The sequence below is a fragment of the Mixophyes fleayi genome, chromosome 2 (genome assembly GCF_038048845.1).
Source record: "Mixophyes fleayi isolate aMixFle1 chromosome 2, aMixFle1.hap1, whole genome shotgun sequence".
Classification (NCBI taxonomy): Eukaryota; Metazoa; Chordata; class Amphibia; order Anura; family Limnodynastidae; genus Mixophyes; species Mixophyes fleayi.
The window spans coordinates 5,793,309-5,816,061 of NC_134403.1; the positions used below are offsets into that span (position 1 = coordinate 5,793,309).

At 44.2% G+C, this 22,753-nt stretch overlaps 1 protein-coding gene across 2 annotated transcripts in view; it reads right to left on the minus strand.

Annotated features, from left to right (window-relative positions):
• Positions 1-22,753, minus strand: part of PDE2A (phosphodiesterase 2A) — a 661,195-nt gene that overhangs the window by 437,001 nt on the left and 201,441 nt on the right. Inside the window, exons 1-2 of one of the 2 annotated variants that reach the window (XM_075198336.1) lie at positions 7,102-7,365; positions 6,753-6,816 (exon numbers count right to left, since the gene is read on the minus strand). In XM_075198336.1, coding sequence (XP_075054437.1) covers positions 6,753-6,816; positions 7,102-7,139 — 102 coding nt within the window. In that variant the 5' untranslated portion in view covers positions 7,140-7,365. Of the gene's footprint in view, positions 1-6,752; positions 6,817-7,101; positions 7,366-22,753 lie in introns of those variants that run through there. The other variant, XM_075198335.1, reaches the window with a different exon arrangement.

The following is a 22,753-nucleotide window of genomic DNA, read 5'->3' on the forward strand; positions in this document are numbered from 1 at the left end:
TGTTCTTCTCACTTTCTCCACCTGTGGCTGCTGCTTTCTTTAGTTGTGGCTTGTCCGGATCCAGAAATGTTGAAGGACCTATTTTGAAAAAAAAATGGCTACATTTAGAAAATTACAGCCAGCCCCAGCGTTAAATCAATAGCACCCACGATTAATAATTAGGCCTTCCTCCAGCCCCAACATTAAAATAATACTATTCACATTTAATAAATAAACCTATATCCCTTCCTGCAAACAGCCCCAGCAATACCTATTTCCCGCAACCATCACTGCCATTAAATAATTCATAGTCACATTTAATAAATAGACCTCATTCTCCCTAAACTCACCCCAAGATTCAATAGCCCCCAAACCACCCCATCTTAAATTAATAGTCCCTACTATTAAATTGCCTCACCATCACCCTACAAACAAAATAGCGCCCATTAATTAGCTGCCACCTACCTCACACACACTACATTGCAACAAGCCCCCTGTGCCATTACACACACAATACTGTGCCCCTTCATCACAACTACACTGTACCCCCTTATGCTCACACTGCGACCTCCATGCTGCTTTTCCCCCTTCTTTTTTACTTTGTGCCTCTCTCCCACTTTTTTTCCTCCTCTGTTCCTCTCTCCCACTTTTTTTTTTATTCCCCTGTGGCTCTCTCCTTTTTTTCCCTCCTCTGTTCCTCTCTCCCACTTTTTTTCCCCTCCTCTGTTCCTCTTTCCCCAATTTTTTTTTTATTCCTCTGTGGCTCTCTCCTTTTTTTCCTCCTCTGTTCCTCTCTCCCACTTTTTTTTTTATTCCCCTGTGGCTCTCTCCCACTTTTTTTCCCCTCCTCTGTTCCTCTTTCCCCAATTTTTTTTTATTCCTCTGTGGCTCTCTCCTTTTTTTCCTCCTCTGTTTCTCTGTCCCCTTTCTTTATAGTACTGTCCCTCTCTGTTTTCCTCCCCTTGCCTCTCCGTTTCTTTACTTACCTTTTGTCAACTTCTTTCTTTTCTTTTCTGCTCTTCTGTCTCCTCTTCTGTCTTCTTTCTTCCTGCTGGCTGCGGCGCTCCTCACTGACTGACAGGCGTGACTTGATGACGTCACGCCCGGCAGTCAGTGTGAATGGAGGAGAGGAGGGACACGGCGCCGCGCGATCACGTGAGTATTTATTTTATTTTATTTTTTTTAATTTATTCTTCCTCCCAGCTCCCAAGACCCCCCCCCCCCCCCCCCCCCCGCGGGAAAAAAAAAAAAAAAAAAAAAAAGTAAAAAAAAAAAAGCGCAAGACAGAAAAATTAAAAAAAAAATAATTAATTAGCAGCGGGGGCCCGGGTAAACTGTACCCGCTCCCCCCCCCTCTCGGCGGCCCTGGGGGTGAGCACAGTATTCCATGATATGTTTGCTTCGTTCTGGCTATAAGTATCCACAGACCCCAATCACACAGCAGAACAACCAGCTGTATCCATAGGGTATATTCCATGAAATGCAAAAGCATACATAATATTAATAATAATAATAATAATAATAATAATAATAATAATAATAATATATAGTGTGGAATGGAGTTCAGCAGAATGGCGCAGGGAAAGCACTGTAGGCTATATGGCTGGAACACTGCACCTATATGAAGGGGCCATTATCTCGGCAGACTCAATTCACCCAAAACTTATACAACTAAAAAGAAAGAAAAGTTAGTCAGGCGTACAGATCAAAAGATAAAATAAGATTATTACTAAACAATAGTATCTATAAAATAGTGCAAATCTACAGCTCTAAAATACAGCAGGGATACTGAACCCTACAGACTTAAATGATAACAAATACGTAGAAAAACCTTATATAGGTTACAATAAACAATACTAATGCGCATAGAGACCATCCAAAACTGAATATTGGAAACAAAATTAGACACTAAAATGTTCCTATTTGCTGGAACTGCAGTTTCCCCCGAAATCCTTAATATGGAAAAAAACGGAATAAATATGGCCAGTTTGGAGCCATTAGACTGCCCCCGTGTAATACACGTATGTTGTTACTGGTCAGGTCTTACAGGCGGTGTTAGCACAACCACCGTCACACAACATATCACTGTGATTTTGCTCATCTGTAGTTCTCTTCAACGTGACAGTCTCCCTTCTCCTTTATCATTATATCCTGTTCTCAATATGTTAATTAAAGATAACAGAATATATATCTTTGGGTTATTTGACAGTTTCTCCAATTTTGCAAACAGGAGGCGACCATTTATCACAAGTGTGACAAGCTGACATTCAGTTGAAATAACGCCCCATGGTATCAACGACAAACATGCCGGCTGCAATGATCTGGTATGACGTATTACAGGATACAGCTGCTATATACACTGTACATGTGACTTGCAGCCTGGAGTTTTCAATAAACAAACTGTGTCAAGAGTCACATGTTACTCTGCAGAGGGAAACATGAACAGAACAACTAACGCAGTAACTCAAATGTTCAATAGATTGTAAGCTCTAAGGGGTTACTACCAGACCGGCAAACTGCATCTGTTGACAATATGTAAAGACACAGCCTGAGTACCTAAGTCACAATCACAAGTGCCTGAGTAACAGAGTGATATCTAGTGAGTACTAACTGTATCTGACAGTGATGTCCGGTGAGTACAGAGTCTGCTCGGTACAGAGTGACATCCGGTGAGCACTGAGAGGATGTCTCTTCTGTACTGACAGTGACATCCGGTGAGCACTGAGAGGATGTCTCTTCTGTACTGACAGTGACATCCGGTGAGCACTGAGAGGATGTCTCTTCTGTACTGACAGTGACATCCGGTGAGCACTGAGAGGATGTCTCTTCTGTACTGACAGTGACATCCGGTGAGCACTGAGAGGATGTCTCTTCTGTACTGACAGTGACATCCGGTGAGCACTGAGAGGATGTCTCTTCTGTACTGACAGTGACATCCGGTGAGCACTGAGAGGATGTCTCTTCTGTACTGACAGTGGTATCCATGTTGTACTGAGTCTGCTCGGTACAGAGTGACATCCGGTGAGCACTGAGAGGATGTCTCTTCTGTACTGAGAGTGGTATCCGGTGAGTACTGAAATAGCGTCTCCTGTTGAAGAGCTAGCAGCTGTCTTTCCATGACTGTTTTGAGTCTTTAGTGTTAAATTTAGCACCCACCAGTAATTGTGGAGACTGCAGAACAACAGGATTCCAAATCCAGAGCTTTGAATTAATCTGCGGATCCAGTAACTGAAAGCCGTCATTGTCACACTGCCTACAAACAGATCTCCAACTGGCATACTGCAAATGTCATTCTCCAGAAGACAAGAACTACGCACAACTCATCAAACCAACACAAACCCTCTGTCTGCCAATGGGAGCAGAAACTTAACACCTCTACAGGGACCTGAAATACTACAACATGACTAGAGGGCCCCATTACCACCTAGGAGTCACACAGTCAGATGCAAAGTGTTAAAGGAAAACCTTATTGCAACATAATACTACAGCTGAGATTATACATAAAATTGTATTAGAGATTAGTGACATTTTCAAAATCTTTCTGTATAATATTCTCCCGATCCGTATTTGGACACAAAATTTTGCACATCTCACTGGTGGAATTTGTCCTAAAGTGTTCCCAGCCCTATCCAACCACTCAGCAGAACGAATTAACCATCGTCATCCCAGCTCTATTCATAGACCATGAAAGAGATTAAATTGAAAGCAACGCGCTGTCGGACATCACCGCAAAGGTCCGTCTGCGCACATTTGCGCCTATTACGGTAAGGAATCTACACTGATTGTTCTGTGCACCTTTATGGCGGAGATATTAGGTGTCTACACGGACTGTTCTGGAGGGACAAAACGCTGAATTGAATCTCCTCTATAAATGAAGTGAAATATACATTTACAATACAGTGCGGAATGGTGAAACAAAGCGGAACTGGAACATTGTGTGAGCAGAACGTCGCAACTCTGCACAGCGGACTGCTCCATCGCTAAACCTGCGCTAAATATGCTGCAATCAACCTAATCTCTATTCATTATTAAAATGAGGAGTTTATTAGATCTCTCTCCATATTACCTGTCAGCTCCGGTCCTTCATTAACCCCAGTGCCAGGAAAACTGGTAAATTAAGAGAACCTTCTACAGGATAATATTAAGGACCATCCGTACAGGTGCTGTATGGAAGGACCGAGCATGTGCTGTCCTTGGATTATATATATACACATATTAACACTATAAAGGGGGGGGGTCTTGTAGGACGACCTAGTGCTGGTAATGGACCAAATAACGCATGGAAAGAGCATTTTATTGTATTATTGTTTTATGTGAGAACATAGAAAGATAAAGGGAGACAGAAATAAAAAAATAGCTACTTCTAAATTAAATCAACACATTATTTTATATTTCTAAGTTAACTTTCTTCTCCCTCCAGACAGAACAAGCTACGGCTCTACTTTAAAGAGCTGACCCTGTCACCTTATCTCCTCTTATTCATACTACTAAAATAAATTGAGTAATTTACTCTGTCACTTTTTTCTCTAAAGAACAAATTTCAAACAGAACTGTAAAAGAAAGGTAAACTTTACATAATAATGTAGTTATGCAGTATCAATCTTTAACATGCACTGACATAAATAGGTGTCTTCTAGTTATCGTTATTAATATACCATTCCATTTATATTACACCATCCTGTTACAATGCACTTTGCAATATATATATATATATATATATATATATATATATATATATATATATATATATATATATACACACACACACTAAGTTTCCAAAAGTATTTTACCACATTAAGGCATGTTACTTTATCCAAACATCATAAAATGATTTGTATTTAATGGTATCTGTATCTGATGAATAATCAACAGAAGATATCACAGAGTAATAGAAATATACAGTGAGAGGCCTGTCTTTACCTGGGACCAGGTGTGCAAGCCTTCATCATACACCAGAATAAACAGGAAACATCTCAGTACAAGTGTTAATAATATTCACTGATAGACAAATACAGAAACCCAGCACAGCTCCCCGGTACATGTTTCGGCTCCAGAGAAGAGATGCTGCCCAGGTGTGACATGACCTGCATCCAGGTGACAGCCCACCCATCACTCCACTACCTGCATCCAGGTGACAGCCCACCCATCACTCCATGACCTGCATCCAGGTGACAGCCCACCCATCACTCCACTACCTGCATCCAGGTGACAGCCCACCCATCACTCCACGACCTGCATCCAGGTGACAGCCCACCCATCACTCCATGACCTGCATCCAGGTGACAGCCCACCCATCACTCCATGACCTGCATCCAGGTGACAGCCCACCCATCACTCCATGACCTGCATCCAGGTGACAGCCCACCCATCACTCCATGACCTGCATCCAGGTGACAGCCCACCCATCACTCCATGACCTGCATCCAGGTGACAGCCCACCCATCACTCCACTACCTGCATCCAGGTGACAGCCCACCCATCACTCCATGACCTGCATCCAGGTGACAGCCCACCCATCACTCCATGACCTGCATCCAGGTGACAGCCCACCCATCACTCCATGACCTGCATCCAGGTGACAGCCCACCCATCACTCCACTACCTGCATCCAGGTGACAGCCCACCCATCACTCCACTACCTGCATCCAGGTGACAGCCCACCCATCACTCCACGACCTGCATCCAGGTGGCAGCCCACCCATCACTCCACTACCTGCATCCAGGTGGCAGCCCACCCATCACTCCACTACCTGCATCCAGGTGACAGCCCACCCATCACTCCATGACCTGCATCCAGGGGACAGCCCACCCATCACTCCATGACCTGCATCCAGGTGACAGCCCACCCATCACTCCACTACCTGCATCCAGGTGACAGCCCACCCATCACTCCATGACCTGCATCCAGGTGACAGCCCACCCATCACTCCACTACCTGCATCCAGGTGACAGCCCACCCATCACTCCATGACCTGCATCCAGGTGACAGCCCACCCATCACTCCACTACCTGCATCCAGGTGACAGCCCACCCATCACTCCATGACCTGCATCCAGGTGACAGCCCACCCATCACTCCATGACCTGCATCCAGGTGACAGCCCACCCATCACTCCACTACCTGCATCCAGGTGACAGCCCACCCATCACTCCATGACCTGCATCCAGGTGACAGCCCACCCATCACTCCACTACCTGCATCCAGGTGACAGCCCACCCATCACTCCACTACCTGCATCCAGGTGACAGCCCACCCATCACTCCATGACCTGCATCCAGGGGACAGCCCACCCATCACTCCATGACCTGCATCCAGGTGACAGCCCACCCATCACTCCACTACCTGCATCCAGGTGACAGCCCACCCATCACTCCATGACCTGCATCCAGGTGACAGCCCACCCATCACTCCACTACCTGCATCCAGGTGACAGCCCACCCATCACTCCACCTCCTGCATCCAGGTGACAGCCCACCCATCACTCCACCTCCTGCATCCAGGTGACAGCCCACCCATCACCCCACCTCCTGCATCCAGGTGACAGCCCACCCATCACTTCACCTCCTGCATCCAGGTGACAGCCCACCCATCACTCCACCTCCTGCATCCAGGTGACAGCCCACCCATCACTCCACCTCCTGCATCCAGGTGACAGCCCACCCATCACTCCACCTCCTGCATCCAGGTGACAGCCCACCCATCACTCCAGCCCCCAGTGGGGGAGCTGCACTTTGCACAACACCAATGTCAGCAATGACAGGATAACGTCTTACCTGTAGTGCTTCCGAGCATAGCGCCTGGGAGTCCTCTGGCTTCAGGAATACCTGCTGGCCCCGTCTAAAGAAATGAATAACTGCAATAAGTATATGATGGAAAATCAGGACCATGCTTCCAGCCTAGTCTCCGGCACACTCGCCCCTTGCTCTCCGGGTCATGCACACACACAAACACACGCACACCCTCTGCACTTTCAGCTCGGGCTACATGTACAAACACACATTAATCTGGAGTCCTGTTGGGTTAATATTGAGGCACATCCTATGTGAACAGCTGCCCCTCCCCGCATCCCTCCCTCACTCCCTCCCCAAGGCTGCTCCAGAAAGGGTTTGTCATCCTACACACCTGCTCCCGATGGGGCAAGCAGAGCGCAGGAGCCACATTGCTGGAGAGAGAGGGGCCACAGGGGAGAGATGCAGCGACTGGTGCCAGACACTCCGGTGGGGAACAGAGACGCAGCTCCCCCCAAGTCACATGGTCCTAGTGCCTGTGTGTGCTGCAAGACAGAGGGGTCCGCACTGAGGAGGGTCTGCAGCCAGCTGCACGCTGCTGGCATTGTCACTAGCAAAGTGTCCCAGACATTCCTATATAGCTCAGCTGTCACTGTCCACAGGAGACTTCTGTTACTTTATTGCACATAAAGACACCTGTAATTCCATGGAGAAGAATGTCCCCTCCTACTGCAAGTGATAGGAATATTACAAGTCACCAGGGCGCAGTGGGTCTATACAGAAGGTTGCAACAACTACATTGCTTGTAATGCACAAGGTGTCATTGGAAACACACATGTTGCTTGTATGGAGTGATCCTCATGTCCAGGCGTGTCACTCACACACACAAACACACACAATGAGTCATGTCACACACACACACACACACAATGAGTCATGTCACTAAGTGGTATCAATATTCTCCACCTGTAAGTTATATCCTATGGGAGTTGCACCTTATACAACAGAAGTTAGTACATCTGTAAGGTGGTCCTGGGGAGGCATGGATAATAATCATCTGCAGCAGACATGATCTGGGAATGTATATTGTGTTTGGAAGACTTGTCAGAAGTGTGATGACAATGTGAGGTTCCTGGGCAAACAAGCCCATAGTGGCACAGGCGGTGAAATGACACGCCCCGCTTTGGAAAAGCAAGTTATAACTGTCACTTTACACTGCCACACTGAGTCTCTGAGGGACAAATGTATCAAGCTGTGAGTTTCCGGCGGGTTTGAAAAGGGGAGATGTTGCCTATAGCAACCAATCAGATTCCAGGTCATTTAATTAGTACATTCTTCAAAATGACAGCTGGATCTAATTGGTTGCTATAGGCAACATCTCCACTTTTCAAACCGGCTGGAAACTCACAGCTTGATGCATTTACCCCTAAGTATCACTAGTTCCTAGTACATTGATAAGCTGCATTCTCATGACCAATGGTTCAGTCTACAAATTGCTTCCTGAGGCATAACTAGATGTTTGTGGGCACCACGTACGTGGTATGCTGCTGGAGGGGGCATGGACATCTTCCACCAATGGTTAATGGACATTACCCAAAAACATCCTACCCAAGGTAATCAACATCACCAGCCCATCCCTCCACCAAAGTTACCTAAAATGTGGATTTATGCTATTTGAATTTACAGAGGAAAACAAAGTGATTTGTTTTGCTAAAATAAATAAATAAATAGTTTCAGAGGAAAAATTTGAATTGGGACTTATCAATGCAGTTGACTGAATTAGTAAGTGACTGGTATCTGTCTGTCACACAGCTTCAAGTGGTAGTAATTGCACAGTTACCGCGGTAATGTGTGAATGCATCTGCGTTAAAGTGGACCAGTCACTTATCATCATCATCAGCATCGACATTTATTCATATAGCACCAGCAGATTCGATAGCGCTTTACAATTGGGAACAAACAGTAATAAAAAATACTGAGTAATACATACAGAGAGGTAAGAGGACCCTGCTCGCAAGCTTACAATCTATGGGACAATGGTTTGATACACAAGGGTAAGTGCTGCATCATATTGTAGAATAGCTAGAATGCAAAGGTTACAAAATATTTAGTGTGTTGTATGCTCAGTAACACAACTATGTTGGTCAGAGGGTTGTTGTCTTGTGTTAGCTGTGTAGAGGGTGGTAAGAGTAACCTAGGGAGATTAAGAAGGTGGTAGAGGAACATTATAAGCTTGTCTGAAGAGGAGAGTTTTCAGAGAACACTTGAAGGTTTGAAAACTATGAAACAAGACTCAATACTGTGTATTCTTTATATACTACACTATGGTGCTAGCTGTCCTTCATGGGCTTACCACACCCCGGTTTGGTTACGCCACTCTAGTGACTAGCCACACCCCTCTGGTGGGCCCCCACCATTGTATTCCCGCTGTGCGCCCTTTATGCTCCAGTCTGACACTGGATAGAGGAATATTATAAGCTTGTCTGAAGAGGTGGGTTTTCAGAGAAGGCTTGAAGGTTTGAAGACTAGAGGAAAGTCTTGTGGTGCGAGGGAGGGAATTCCACAAAGTGGGTGCAGCCTGAAAAAATACCTGTACCTGGGAATGGGAGGATGTGATGAGAGTGGAAGAGAGACGCAGATCTTGTGCAGAACGGAGGTGTCGAGTTGGGTGATATTTTGAGACAATTGAGAAGATATATCTTGGTGCAATTTTGTTGATTGCCTTGTATGTTAGTAGAATAATTTTATATTGGATTTGAAAAACAGGCAGCCAATGTAGAGACTGGCAGAGTGACTCAGTAGATGTAAAACAATTTGCAAAGAAAATCAATCCAGCTGCTGCGTGCAAAATAGATCGTAGGGACTCGAGTCTGATTTTGGGAAGACCAGTAATGAGGGAATTGCAATAGTTGATGCGGGAGATGATGAGTGCATGAATTAAGGTTTTTGCGGTGTCTTGTGTGAGATATGTGCGTATTCTGGAAATGTTTTTTAGATGTATGTAACATGATGTAAATATAGAGTCGATGTGGGGAAGAAAGGATAGTTGCAATTCAAGTATTATACCTAGGCAGCGAGCTTGCGGGGTGGGATTTATGCCTGAAATGTCAGGCAGGAAGTTTCTATTGTTGGGTTGGAATATTAATAATTCTGTTTTTGAAAGATTGAGTTTGAGTTGGTGAGACGACATCCAAGATGCAATGGCAGAAAGAGAGTCAGTAACGCGAGACAACACAGATGGTGAAAGATCAGGAGAGGATAGATAGATTTGTGTATCATCCACATAGAGATGATACTGAAATCCAAAGGAACTTATTTATTTTCCAAGAGAAGTGGTGTAGATAGAGAATAGCAGAGGACCTAGGACTGAGAATTGTGGTCTCCAACTGATAAAGGAAGCAGAGCAGAGGTGGATCCAGAGAAAGTAACACTGAAAGAGCGATTAGATAGGTAGGATGAGAACCAGGATAGGACAGTGTCTTCAAGACCTGGGGATTGTAGCTCCTATGTGCATCTTGTGAAAAGGTGTAATATTCATCCTACAAATTTACTATGTGTATGTAACAAAGCCACTTGCACGGTGCTATACTGTAGTTATTTGGATGTGATCCACTTGTCATGAATGTAGAGTGGCAGCAACTGATACATGTAACCATCCTGCTCCACTGTCTACCCCAGATTCATTTCATACCAGCGCCGGAACTGTGGCTGCGTCATATATCAACTACCATACTGATATTCCTGTGTGTCTATAGGATTTCCTCCTGGCCTCTGGTCAGTAATGTGAATGCACATCTAGTAATGTCAGTCCTAAAATAGGAAACACAGTCAGAGCCTGTGAGGTGTGAAACATATTCTGTGTGAGGTTGGCACCGTGCCCTGTGTGTCACTGCTCAGCGTACCTGTGCCGGGCACCTGTCTCAACCTGACATGAGACTGGAACTGAAGGAGCGGGAGCTGGAGGGGGCAGAGAGGGAGGAAGAAGGTAGAAGATATCTAGTCAGAGAGATAAATAAAATAATCCTTAATAAACCAGGAGCCATCATCATGTCCTGGGTCTGCGGAATGGTAGACCTCCGTATTTATCACTTGGGTCACAAGATTTTTATATACTCATATATTGAGAAGTACCGAGGTACCTACTAAATACAGGAAAATCACAGTCATATCCTAATCCTCCCTTTAATAACAGTGTCGAATTTCTAGGCTGTAAAATGGCCCAATTGACCATGTATAATAATGCTGAATATTGTATTTAAATATCAGAGAGTGTGTCCTTTAGGGGTGAGCATAGATTATATGATATATGGCCAGAATTAAGGATTTATGGGAACGATGATTAATGTCCCAAAACCATGAGGAGCAATGTTATTGAGCCAGGCGCCACAATGTCACCATGCCAGAAGAGAGATATCACTGAGTCATGGGATGCAGTGTCACTGAGCCATGGGGCACAATGTCACCATGCCATGAAGCAAGATGCCACTGTCCCACAAGGTGCAATATCACTGAGCCAAAGTGTGCAATGTCACTGAGCCATGTGGCCAAATGTCACCATGCCATGGAGAGAGATATCACTGAGTCATGGGATGCAGTGTCACTGAGCCATGGGGCACAATGTCACCATGCCATGAAGAGAGATGTAATTGAGCCAAATTGTGTAATGTCACTGAGCCATGGGCAGCAATGTCTCCATCCCATGAAGAGAGATATCACTGAGCCGTGAGATGCAATGTCACTGAACCACAGGGTGCCATGTCACTGAACCATGGGCCACAATATCACCATACCATGAAGAGATGTCATTGAGCCACATGGCTCAATGTCACTGAGCCGTGAAGTGCAATGTCATTGAGCCATGGGGCCCCATGATACTGAGCCACAAGGTGCAGTGTCACTGAGCTACAGGGCTCAATGTCACTGAACCACAAGATGCAATGTCACTGAGCCATGGAGCACAATGTCACCATGCAGCAAAGAGATATCACTGAACCACAGTGCACAATGGAACTGAGCCACAGGATACAATACCACCATGTCATAAAGAGAGTTGTCACTGAGCCAAGAGGTGCAGTGCCACTGAGCCACAATGTTATGAAGAGAGTTTCCACTGAGCCACAAGGTGCAATGTCAATGAGCCATGGGGCACAATTTTCACCATGCCATGAAGAGAGATGCTACTGAGTCACACGGTACATTGTCACTGAGCCACGGGGGCAATGTCACTGAGTCAAGGAGCACAATGTCACCATGCCATGAAGAGAAATGCCACTGAGCCACAAGTTGCAATGTCACTGAGCCATGGGGCACAATGTCACCATGCAATAAAGAGATGTCACTGTGCCATGGGGTGCAATGTCATTGACCCATAAGGTGCAATGTCACTGAGTCATAGAGCACAATGTCACCATGTCATGAGGAAAGATGTCACTGTGCCAGGAGGTGTAATATCACTGAGCCATGGTGCGGAATGCCTCCATGTCATGAGAGAGTTGTCACTTTGCCAGGAGGTGCAATGTCACCGAGGCACAGGCAACAATGTCATGAAGAAAGGTGTCCCTGAGTCAGGAGGTGCAATGTCACCATCTCATGAAGAGAGAAGCCACTGAGCCACCGGGTGCAATGTCACCATGCCATGAAGAGAGATGCCAGTGAGCCACAAGATGCAATGTCACTAGGTGCAATGTCACAGAGCCATGAAGAGATACCACTGAGCCACAGTGGACAATGGAACTGAGCCAGGGGTCGCAAAGTTATGTTATCTAATGATCTTAGTGAAAATTGGTTAATCAAATAGCAATCATAGGTTCATAGGATATAGGAGCTCAATGAATGGCCCTTACTGGGCCCCATATAGTATTTACAATTCCAATATATATTTATACTTACACTTATACTTTATATGTATTATCGCATGGTCTGTAGATACAAGATTGGCAAGTTAAGGGTCGGATAAAAAGAGCAGGAATTAGGATTCTCAGGCAGAATAAACAGCTGGAATTAGGATTCTCAGGATAGATACACAGTGCAAGAATTAAGATTGTCAGTGTGACAGGATGAAACTCCTATACCACCCTGTCTGTTGTGCTGCTGGAGACCAGCTGGACTCGCCTTGCCATCGTCCCCTTTTCATTATCCCAAATGCGCCCTCTAACCACTGTAGGAGGGGCTTTTGCTGCTGCCACCACTAGGCTTCTTAGCGGCACCTAGAACTGTGTCCTTCTGGGTAACTCTCGCTGCTAGTGTACCCCCATACTGGTATACCTGGGCTGGTACCCCTGACCTCTTCCTTCAGATCAGGGTTGCTGTGGATGGTTCCCCCTGGCCTATCACACTGGCCAGAGCTGCAGGGTAGCGGCAAGAGCATTGGTACTGGATGCTGGGTCCCAACCTCAAAACGGATTAGATTTGGTCTATTCTGCAGGTCACAGGATTACAGCAGTGTAAATAATAGTCAAAGCAGGATCTTGAAGTAGTGATGTTTTATTAGCTAAAGTGTCCTAGTGTCCTAGCAAGGACAGTTGCACATGCCAGTTTGTGGTACCACCGTTCTTTCCAGAAGTTACAGATGATACATGGTCAAACAATGCGCTTTTATACAGTTACACAGTATTACGAGCTGCAGCGGTACTCACGGCCGCCGCAGCTCGCTTCCTGTGCCCTCTGGCGTCCCGGTCGTCAAGGTGATTTCCTCTTAAGTCCCGACCGTTGCCAAGGCCATGGTTGGACGCTGAAATCTCCCCTGCACCGCGTCCTGGCAAGATATGGAGGCCAGGCGCACGCGCAGGGCGTTACTAGCCTGTGGGCTAATTAATTTAAGTATCAAATTAATTATGCAGGGGGCTGTGGGTGATTGAGAGCTAGGCTCTGATTGGTGGCCACTAGTATTTAAGGCAGTGAGGGTGGAAGCCTCACTGCCGGTTATAGCTTTCTGCTACAGTTTGCTGACTTGCTCCTGGTTCCCTGTTGCTGTCCTGTGGATACTCTGTTTGGATCTCCCGTGTTTTGACCCCCTGCTTGGATTTTGAACCTGCCTGCTTTCTTGTGACCCTGACCCTTCTGGCTTGTACTTTGGACCCTGCTACTTTGCCCGTGACCCCGACTTCTGGGGTGTTAACTGACTATCCTGCTTGCCTGTGACCCTTGACCTTGGCTATCGTTTGACTACCCGCTGCCTTCTACCAATCTCCTGGCCTGCCGCTGTGGTCCTGCATTACCAACCCACACTACATCTGGAGCTAAGTCCTGGGGGCATCCGAGTACCGATGAGAGCGTCCAGCTCTAAGGGAAAAGCGGGTGCTATAGGCGAAGACCTACGCCATCTAGTTCTGTGGGTTGGTGATCAGGACCAGCAGCCTAACACACAGATACGCTGTCAGGAGGTAATCCAGCCTCCTGCCCCTCTAACCAATCCAGGTGCTTCATGCAGCCTGCACATAAATCAGCCTGGAGGGTTTTAACACCTTTTTACATTGCTGCTAGTGGCACCACTATGTCTGAGGTTTTCTATTGAATGTTTACCATTAGGATATAACATTTCTATAATCTTGATTTGAACTAGGGGTGTGCACCGGCCACTTTTAGTGTTTTGGGTTCTGATTAGCTTGAGGTTTTGGGTTCTAATTTGTTTTGCCAAAACACCTGACGAAAGGTTTTGGTTCTGATTTAGGGTTTTGGGTTCTGATTTATTTTTAAAAAAGCATAAAAAGCACTAAAATCCAGTTTTTTTTGTTTTTTTACACTCCTACGCTATTAACCTCAATAACATTCAATAACAATCATTTCCACTAATTTCCAGTCTATTCTGAACACCTCACAAAATTGTTTTTAGTCCAAAACGTTGCACCGAGGTAGCTTTCTGGACTGCGTAGTGGAGTGGCCCCGGTACCCAATTTGGTACCGGGGCCACAATACCTCCTCCAACTGGTCTCAATTCCACTGCACATATGGCTGCTCCTCCATCCTCTGCAGCATATACAGGGTGGAGTTCTAGCGTGTCAATACCTCTTGTTTTCGATCATGGCAGTGCATTTTAATTATTTTTGGATTTGGCCCCAACACTGAATGTAGTTTAATATCTGATACGCAGCTATCTGGACTGCGTAGTGGAGTGGCCCCGGTACCCAATTTGGTACCGGGGCCACAATACCTCCTCTAACTGGTCTGAATTCCACTGCACAGATGTCTGCTCCTCCATCCTCCAACTGGTCTAAATTCCACTGCACAGATGGCGGACACCGGATGGACGTCTAACACCAACATAGCTGTTAAGGCCGCAGTTCCTCTTTTTTGGGACTGCACAAATAATTAACGTAGTAATAGAAATGGCAGTTCCTCTTTTTTGGAACTATAAAAACAAAGAACATAGTAATAGAACTGGCAGTTCCTATTTTTTTGAACTACACAAACAATGACCGTAGTAATAGAACTGGCATCCGCACTGTTCGGGTGGGCTCGGATTAGCGAAATCCGAGCCCGCTCATCTCTAATTTGAACGCAATTTAACTTACAAAATTCACATTCATCTGTGATCACTTGTATAGGGAGTCTCCCAGTAAGTATAATTACCCCCACCTGTCTTTCAGGCTCAACAGACATTTTGCTCACTGAGCAATGAAAAGGTCTAATTAGCACGATATTACCTGTCTCTAGACAGTTGCTAAACCCAAACGTGACATACTGTCTTAGAAGTGCATACATTTCCATACAAAACACATACCAATATAAAAAGATAAGTATATTTGCAATGATATACAGAGGTGCATTGCACGCCTAAATAAAATAAATATCTTCAATAACTTATTTCTACGTGATCAAATAAGATATTTATAGATGTTTCAGCCACACTCAGGATGGATATACAGAGTAGGAATTAGGATTCTCATGCAGCATAAACAGTGCAGATATTAGATTTCTCAGGATAGATAAACAGTGCAAAATTGGGATTCTCTGGATGGGTAAAAAAATCAGGAATTAGTATTCTCAGCAGGAGAAACAGAGCAGTTTTAAACAGTTTTGGTTGTGCATGCGCCATCATAAGAGAAAAATTACCTATAGATTGTAAGCTTGCGAGTTGGGCCCTTTACCTCTTTGTCTGTTTTACCCAGTATTGATCATTACTGTGTTTGTCCCCAACTGTAAAGCACTAAGAAATTTGCTGGCACTATATAAATAAATGTTGTTGATGATGATAAATCTCCCAGCAAGCTTCACTGCTGCTGGGGAGATGCCAGAAGAGAAGATAAGGCAGTTTAGTGTTTACGCCTTCTCAATAGGGGAGAAAAAGGAGCCAAAACAGGGCAAAGTGTGCGAGGAGAAATCTTAGCAAGAGGTGTGAGAAGGAGATGCTGAGGGAGGAAGACAGCAAGTTTGTGAGAGGAGAGAAAACAGCTGAAGCAGTGAGAGAGATAATGTGAAGAGAGGAAAAACAAACTTGAAAGTGCCATTTGGGACAGAGTAGAACAACCTATGAAGGGGAGTTTAAACAAAGAGCCTTTGGAGTGGAGGAATTGCAGATAAATAATAATAAATATAATAAATTAATTTAATAAATTAATAAAATATAAATAACTGGTTATATTACTTATTTGCTGGACTGAGATTCTGCTCTGAGAATGAAGCGTTTAGGGATAGTGTGAGGAGTCCTGAAATTTGGATTTGTGTTATGCCCTTCTGCTAGTGCTGGACTGAGATATATTTATATAGAGATTAGGGAGGGGTGGTTAAATTTGAGGGGCTGAGTTTCACCTGCTTCAAGTGATATAGATGTTTACTGAGCTAAGAGCTAATCTCCTGTAGTCCTACAACTTCTGCTGTCAGAATTTGTAGGACTACAGGAAAAAATAGCTGCTGAACAAAAAGAATTGAGTTTGCTACCTTCCATTTTGTGTGAATACAGTTCAGCCCATAAGGACCAGACATTTTTGAGATTACAGAAAAAGTTGTGCTATTTGCTATGGAAATCTGTAGCTGCATTTATTCAAGTGAGTCAAGTGCTGTATCCTGTTACCTGCTGTGTGTGTGTTTACACATCATTTATTGAAGTGTCTGTTTGAATTGAAGTTGCTCATATACATAGAGTGAGAACTGCTGAGGAAAGTGTGGCAGCCAGCTGGTGTGTAATCAAACCAGCTAGAGTAATTTGTGTCTTATCTATAGGCACTAAGTGAGAGGTAAAGGTAGTAGTGCAAGGGAAATTATAGGAGTTGCTATGTAAATGGTTATCTTTCTAACAATTCATTGTTGCCTTTATGTTGATTTGTTTTATGCCCTATCATTATTTCATGTCAAAGATATATTTTTGCTATACAATACAGAGTAGTTGCTGCCCAATCATCATCTAATAAATATACTGGGTGCCTTCTACACCATTCTTGTGTCCCGCTAACGTGTTTTTGTGTTTGTGGGCATAGTTATAGGGTCCCCCCTTGCCCACCACTGTAACTGTTGGCACTAAGCAATGTTCTGAATAAGAGATGGGGAACAAATCTTACACCCAACCAATTACACTCACCAATTCCCAGAGGAGCACGATGAAGGGGTGTCCTATCTATAATCTATGTCTTCTAGAAATCAGAACAACGTCCATAGTACAATACTTGCTATTTATTAGTTCTCCTATTTGCACTGTTTTTCATGAATTCATTATTCTATAGCTAATAAATCTGTATTACTCAAAATGTCAGCCTATAAATTCATAGAGCATCCTCTTCTTCCAGTGTTTTCTCCTCTGAATCATATTTTGTGGTTGTATATTTAGAAGAAAAATAAACCTCAAGTTTTCATATATCTTCCCCGTTGCTCTGCAAGGCTGATATCTTCCCGGACAATGAAACACATAAATCACATCTTAAAAACCCAAGCTATAGACTGTGTCTTACACAAAGAACTTTCATTTCGAGCTATCGCTTTAGTGAGGATGATATGTATACTGTGATAAAAATAGGGATGCATATTGCATGTGAAGCGACACATTAAACGCAGGGTTTGAAGAGACGGGATATTTTTATAAGAAGATTGGATTTCTCAGACGGACATTGATAGCGCTGTCAGCTGTTTTGTTCCCTATGTAAATCATGACGTCTATACTCCCCATTCTGCTAATGTCCTGCAATACAATATATACCCATGTTCTGTGTATTGGATGCCAGTGGGCTGGCGTGATCCAGGTTTCTGGAGAAAATGTATAGTGTTTTATGCACTCAGAATTGGGGTCTGGAAGTTACTAGTGAGGAGCCTGCTTAGCTAAACATCTGTCGATTTAATTATAGTTATTATTACATAGTTATATTACTGCCCTTACATCCCGCTGAGTCACATCACAAGGGGCTTCGATGGGATATCGCTAGTGATTGAATTCCACCATTATGTAGGATATTATATATGTTTCGTTACAATATCTCCCAACTATCCCAAATAAAACATTCTGACAGAGCTGACCAATCCCTGCTCAGACCACACCCTGAAACTGATGTTTCAATCCACTGAACCGACCATCTATGATCCCAAACATTGCCACCACAGGGATTAGGAGACACAATCCAAGAGATTTCCACCCCCTTTGCCTATGGGAAATTGGGACAACATATCTGCACAAGTGCCCCTTGAGTTCTTGGTCCGCTACCATTTCTTTCTTACAGACAAGAGATGAGATCAGGAGACATCAGTTGGCATTCACTGAACAAGCTGGAACTAGCAATGCTACATGTTACTCACTCTGTATAAAGAAACAAACTGACATTCAACATGTAGGAAGTGAAGTTATCCTACAACCACTGAACATTCTGACACCCTGAGCCATCCATATTTCTGTTACTTCTATTGTCATGTTCCTTCATCCTCTCCTGAACGTCCCATTAACACTTAATGGGAGATTCCATGTTCACAAGAGAAACAGAATTATCAAGTTCTAACCTGCCTTTATTTCCTATTGTGCATTATTTCTAATATTCAATTAATGTTTACTAAATTTTTGGTCCGCATATGTGTCCAGCAATAACCTCTGAACGCATTTCCATCTCTAACTGGTGTGGGAGCCACATCACCCATATAACTTCCCTCTCTACCCACTACACCCATCCTGGTCAACATGTGGCTCTCCAGGTGCTATAAAACTACAAGTCCCAGCATGCCCTGTCAGTTATCGGCTGGCTATCCACTAGCAAAGCATGCTGGGTCTTGCAGTTTCACAACAGCAGGAAAGCCTCAGTTTGTCCAGGCCTGGACTACACAATGGGAGTTATTGTACAGGGTTATCACGGACCAGTCCTGGGGATCTTCAGGGTCTCTACTGTCATTGGCTGCAGGAGGGTCTACATCTCCCTTCAGCCCAAGCTGGGGGGCTGCTCGACGAACCATGCATGATGACCCCCTGTGGAGCAGTCATTATCTCTCTTAGGACTGGACAAGCAGAGCTGGTTCTATGAGAGAAGAGCACCAGGCAGTGTTTGGATGCATTGAGTGTAACAGAATGAGAAGACAAGATCTGCTCCCATAACCTAATGTGCAGGGCGTGTTGTTAGAGACTGGAGTATAGGACAGGGCAGACAGCTGAGCATTAGACCATGGTCTATAGCTTCACTCCTAGTGCCTGGAGATTGAGTTCAGTGCAATGTGTCTCCGGAGCAGTCCACAGAGACACATCGACACAGAGAGTAGGTTCCTTGTCCGGCAGCACAACATTCCTAAAGTAATGTCCCCCTAAGTGGCTGGAGATGGAACAAGGGTGACTGCCAATCTGAATCAACATATTACCCCTGTGACATCTGTCCAGGGTTATACCCATACATCTTCAGTACCAGCATGAATGAGAGCATCTTTCCTACCTTCCATTCTGTCTCCCTGGGAGCTATGACAGTGTGCTTGGCTTTATAATACCATTAGTGCCATCAAGCAGCGAGGCAAGGTGGATGGAGATGCTGATTGCTGTCGTCATGCCCTTTCCCCCTTACTAATGTTGGCAGTTCTTGATAATCTCTGCACACCTTGCAGGCAGGAACCTCCCCTGTGGGAGAAATTCCGTCTCTCCTGGTAGTGCAGTAAGTCTCCCATCATTCAGGAGTCTCACAGACAGTCTAGGACACTGGACATCTTCCTGATATACTTGTTTATCTTCCTGATATACTTGTTTATCTTCCTGATATACTTGTTTATCTTCCTGATATACTTGTTTAGACTCCAGCAAATAATAACAAACATTCCTATATGTTTATTACTTTTTTCAGTCTTTATCTCTTTTAAATAGTCTGGTAACATAAACCTCACTTCACAATGATGTATAAAAACAATAATGCAATAAAAAGTGCAACAAATGGGTGCACATAGGAATACACTCTATCATAAACAGCCAAGTTCAAAGCGCATCAAAACTGAGCTGTCCAAGACATGTCCTAATGTTACCCTGACATACCCTGGATTACTCCGGGCTGTCAGACTGGCTGATCTGCTATTTTTATCACATTCAGAGATCAGCTGCACATATCAAGGATTCCAATGAAAGTAGATGGAAGCTGAAAATATTGTTCTCATTAGTATCACACACTGCACACTGGGGCCGGGGTGAAGTCCAGATTTACGTACGATGGCATAGCTTATCCCATGTAAATCCACACTGTGCTGTCCAGAAATGAACATTAGGGCAATGAATGCTATGCTAGGTAAGGCATGGCCGCACACATTTGAGACTTACGACCCCTTGAGAGGCGGGACAAGGGAGAGTAGGGGGCGGACTAACGTTGGCCATCATTTTGTGACTTTATATTCCACATATGTATTGGAAGTACCCTGCAGTGTATTGTCTGTTAGAGCAGAGCAGACCTAGACCCCTATTCACCACCAGAAGTATCTTCACATCCACTCCTTGTTGAATATGGACATGTGATACACGATGTATGGGCGCTTTTTTATAAAACGCACATCGTATTTGTTTTGCGCCTGTTAATGAATGTGTCTACATTTGTCTTTGTGTCTACGTACGGAAAGCACATAGAGCATATATACACCCATATATAAATCATGACGTCTCTTAAGAAACGCTTTGACTAGAATATGGGCGGAACCACACACAACTTTCATGCTCTTTTTAATATGTAAATTGCGCATACTTGCGGGGTTGCGGAAAATCGCGTTATTTTGGCCCCCTCGCAACATTTTGTTGCAGGGGTGGGGCCAAAAGCGTGCCGTTCACTGGAAGAGAATTGTCTGCTCTCATGGGAGTCCGAGAGACCTACCTGGAATTCGGGAGTCTCCCGGACATTCCGGGAGAGCGGGTGAGTATGAAATTACGCCAATTTGTGTTCGGACTTGTATCAGGCCCCGGGTGTACTTATGTATTACATGCCCCTGTGTACGGGTATCTGCGGTCACATTACTGAGCTGCCTTTAAGCAGTACCTTAATAAATGAACCTCCCTCATCCATCAATATAATCTCGACTGATAGTAACTCCCTATGTAACGGAGACATTCCCCAAAGAACTCTGAATAGAGACATCCAAACCTGTGAATCTCTAGGGTCACAGACACCCCGTGGGCCGGAGCTTTGCTCTATAATTCAGCAGATCCCTCAGTGTGATATTCAGATTTTTCTTATAGGGATAGTTCACATCTGTGAGCTCTCTGTACTCATAAAACGGCCTGCACTCAGTTTGTAGCTTAACACAAACATAGGAAATGTCATTTTATTAGATTCAGAAACATCAATGATACAATTGTAACAGGCAGTTTTATGCGATGTAAAATGAACATACTCCAACAATGTAATTTATTGGACAGACGTGTGTAGATCTCAAGACATTGGATTATGCCTTTTGTTTAAATGTTACTAAGAATGAAGCACGTTTAGTCCAGCGATAGGGAACTAGAAACACTTCAGGGGCCACGCAGAGGGCCCCCTAACCTTCAATAGGGCGGCACAATTCTTAATCCCAGTAATAAGGTAAAACAATGCATTCAAAGAAAGAGACACCTCTCTAACATGACGCTGTCAGTAGATTCTTTAAACAATTGGTACAAGTTATAACAAATATATCTGACATTGGGAGATTTATCAATGGGAGAAAAGCGCTATAACTGGAGAAAGCAGGAGATGTATCTGTATACATATATATGTGGTTACAGCCCCCACTTAGCTGCCACAGCAATAACATTATATGAAATCATTCTTTATTGCCTCGGTAAGTGAAATGTTAGTCAACAGGCCCCAGAGTCGCAGGAGAAATCACTGTTTGAAGATACCAGCGTAGAGTAATAAGGGGGTGTCCGGTGCGTCTAATTCCTTCTTATATGTAGGGACCAGCTACTGTCAGGAAGTGATATCATGATGTAATCAGGCATTTTTTTTATGGAATAGAAGATTATATCCCAAACTAAAACTCATATATTATTTGGAGAGTAAACAGAGCTGTTCTGACAACTGCCAAAAGTTGGGACTCATTTCACCCAAAGACAACATCACAAATAGCTTTAATTACCCTTAAATTAATAGAATATTAGAGTTTCGCTCCTTCTGATGTGGGAATTATGTTATGGTCCAGGACTCGGGTGTACTAGGTAATCTGGAGAGATGACATTGTTCTGTAATACACAACACAATTACAATGCAATTTCATTCTGTAGAAAACAGCTTTCATACAAATCATGTGGAAATTGGATGAACAGAACACTATGTCCGCAGATCAGTAAAACCGACATCACCAAAGCCCCATTAATGTGTTCAATCTACAACTGAATACAGCACCAGGACAGACTGTTTCTGCCAGATCACTTCTTATTCCAATTACATGGGAGACACTTCAGTAATTAGTCAGAGTAATGAAGTGATGACCTCCACGTCCCAGGCACCAGCAGTGGACATCAGCGGAAGGGACCAAAATCTCTGATCTCAAAGACCATTCTTGATATATGTGGGACTTGTTACTTTGTATCAACTTTCTGTTTCAATTGACTGGAAGGGGAAGTGATCTTGTACCTCCCCCTGTACAGCTCAATGTATACACATTACAGAGCCTATTTATCACTGACCGCCTTTCTCAGGCAATAAGACTGACCG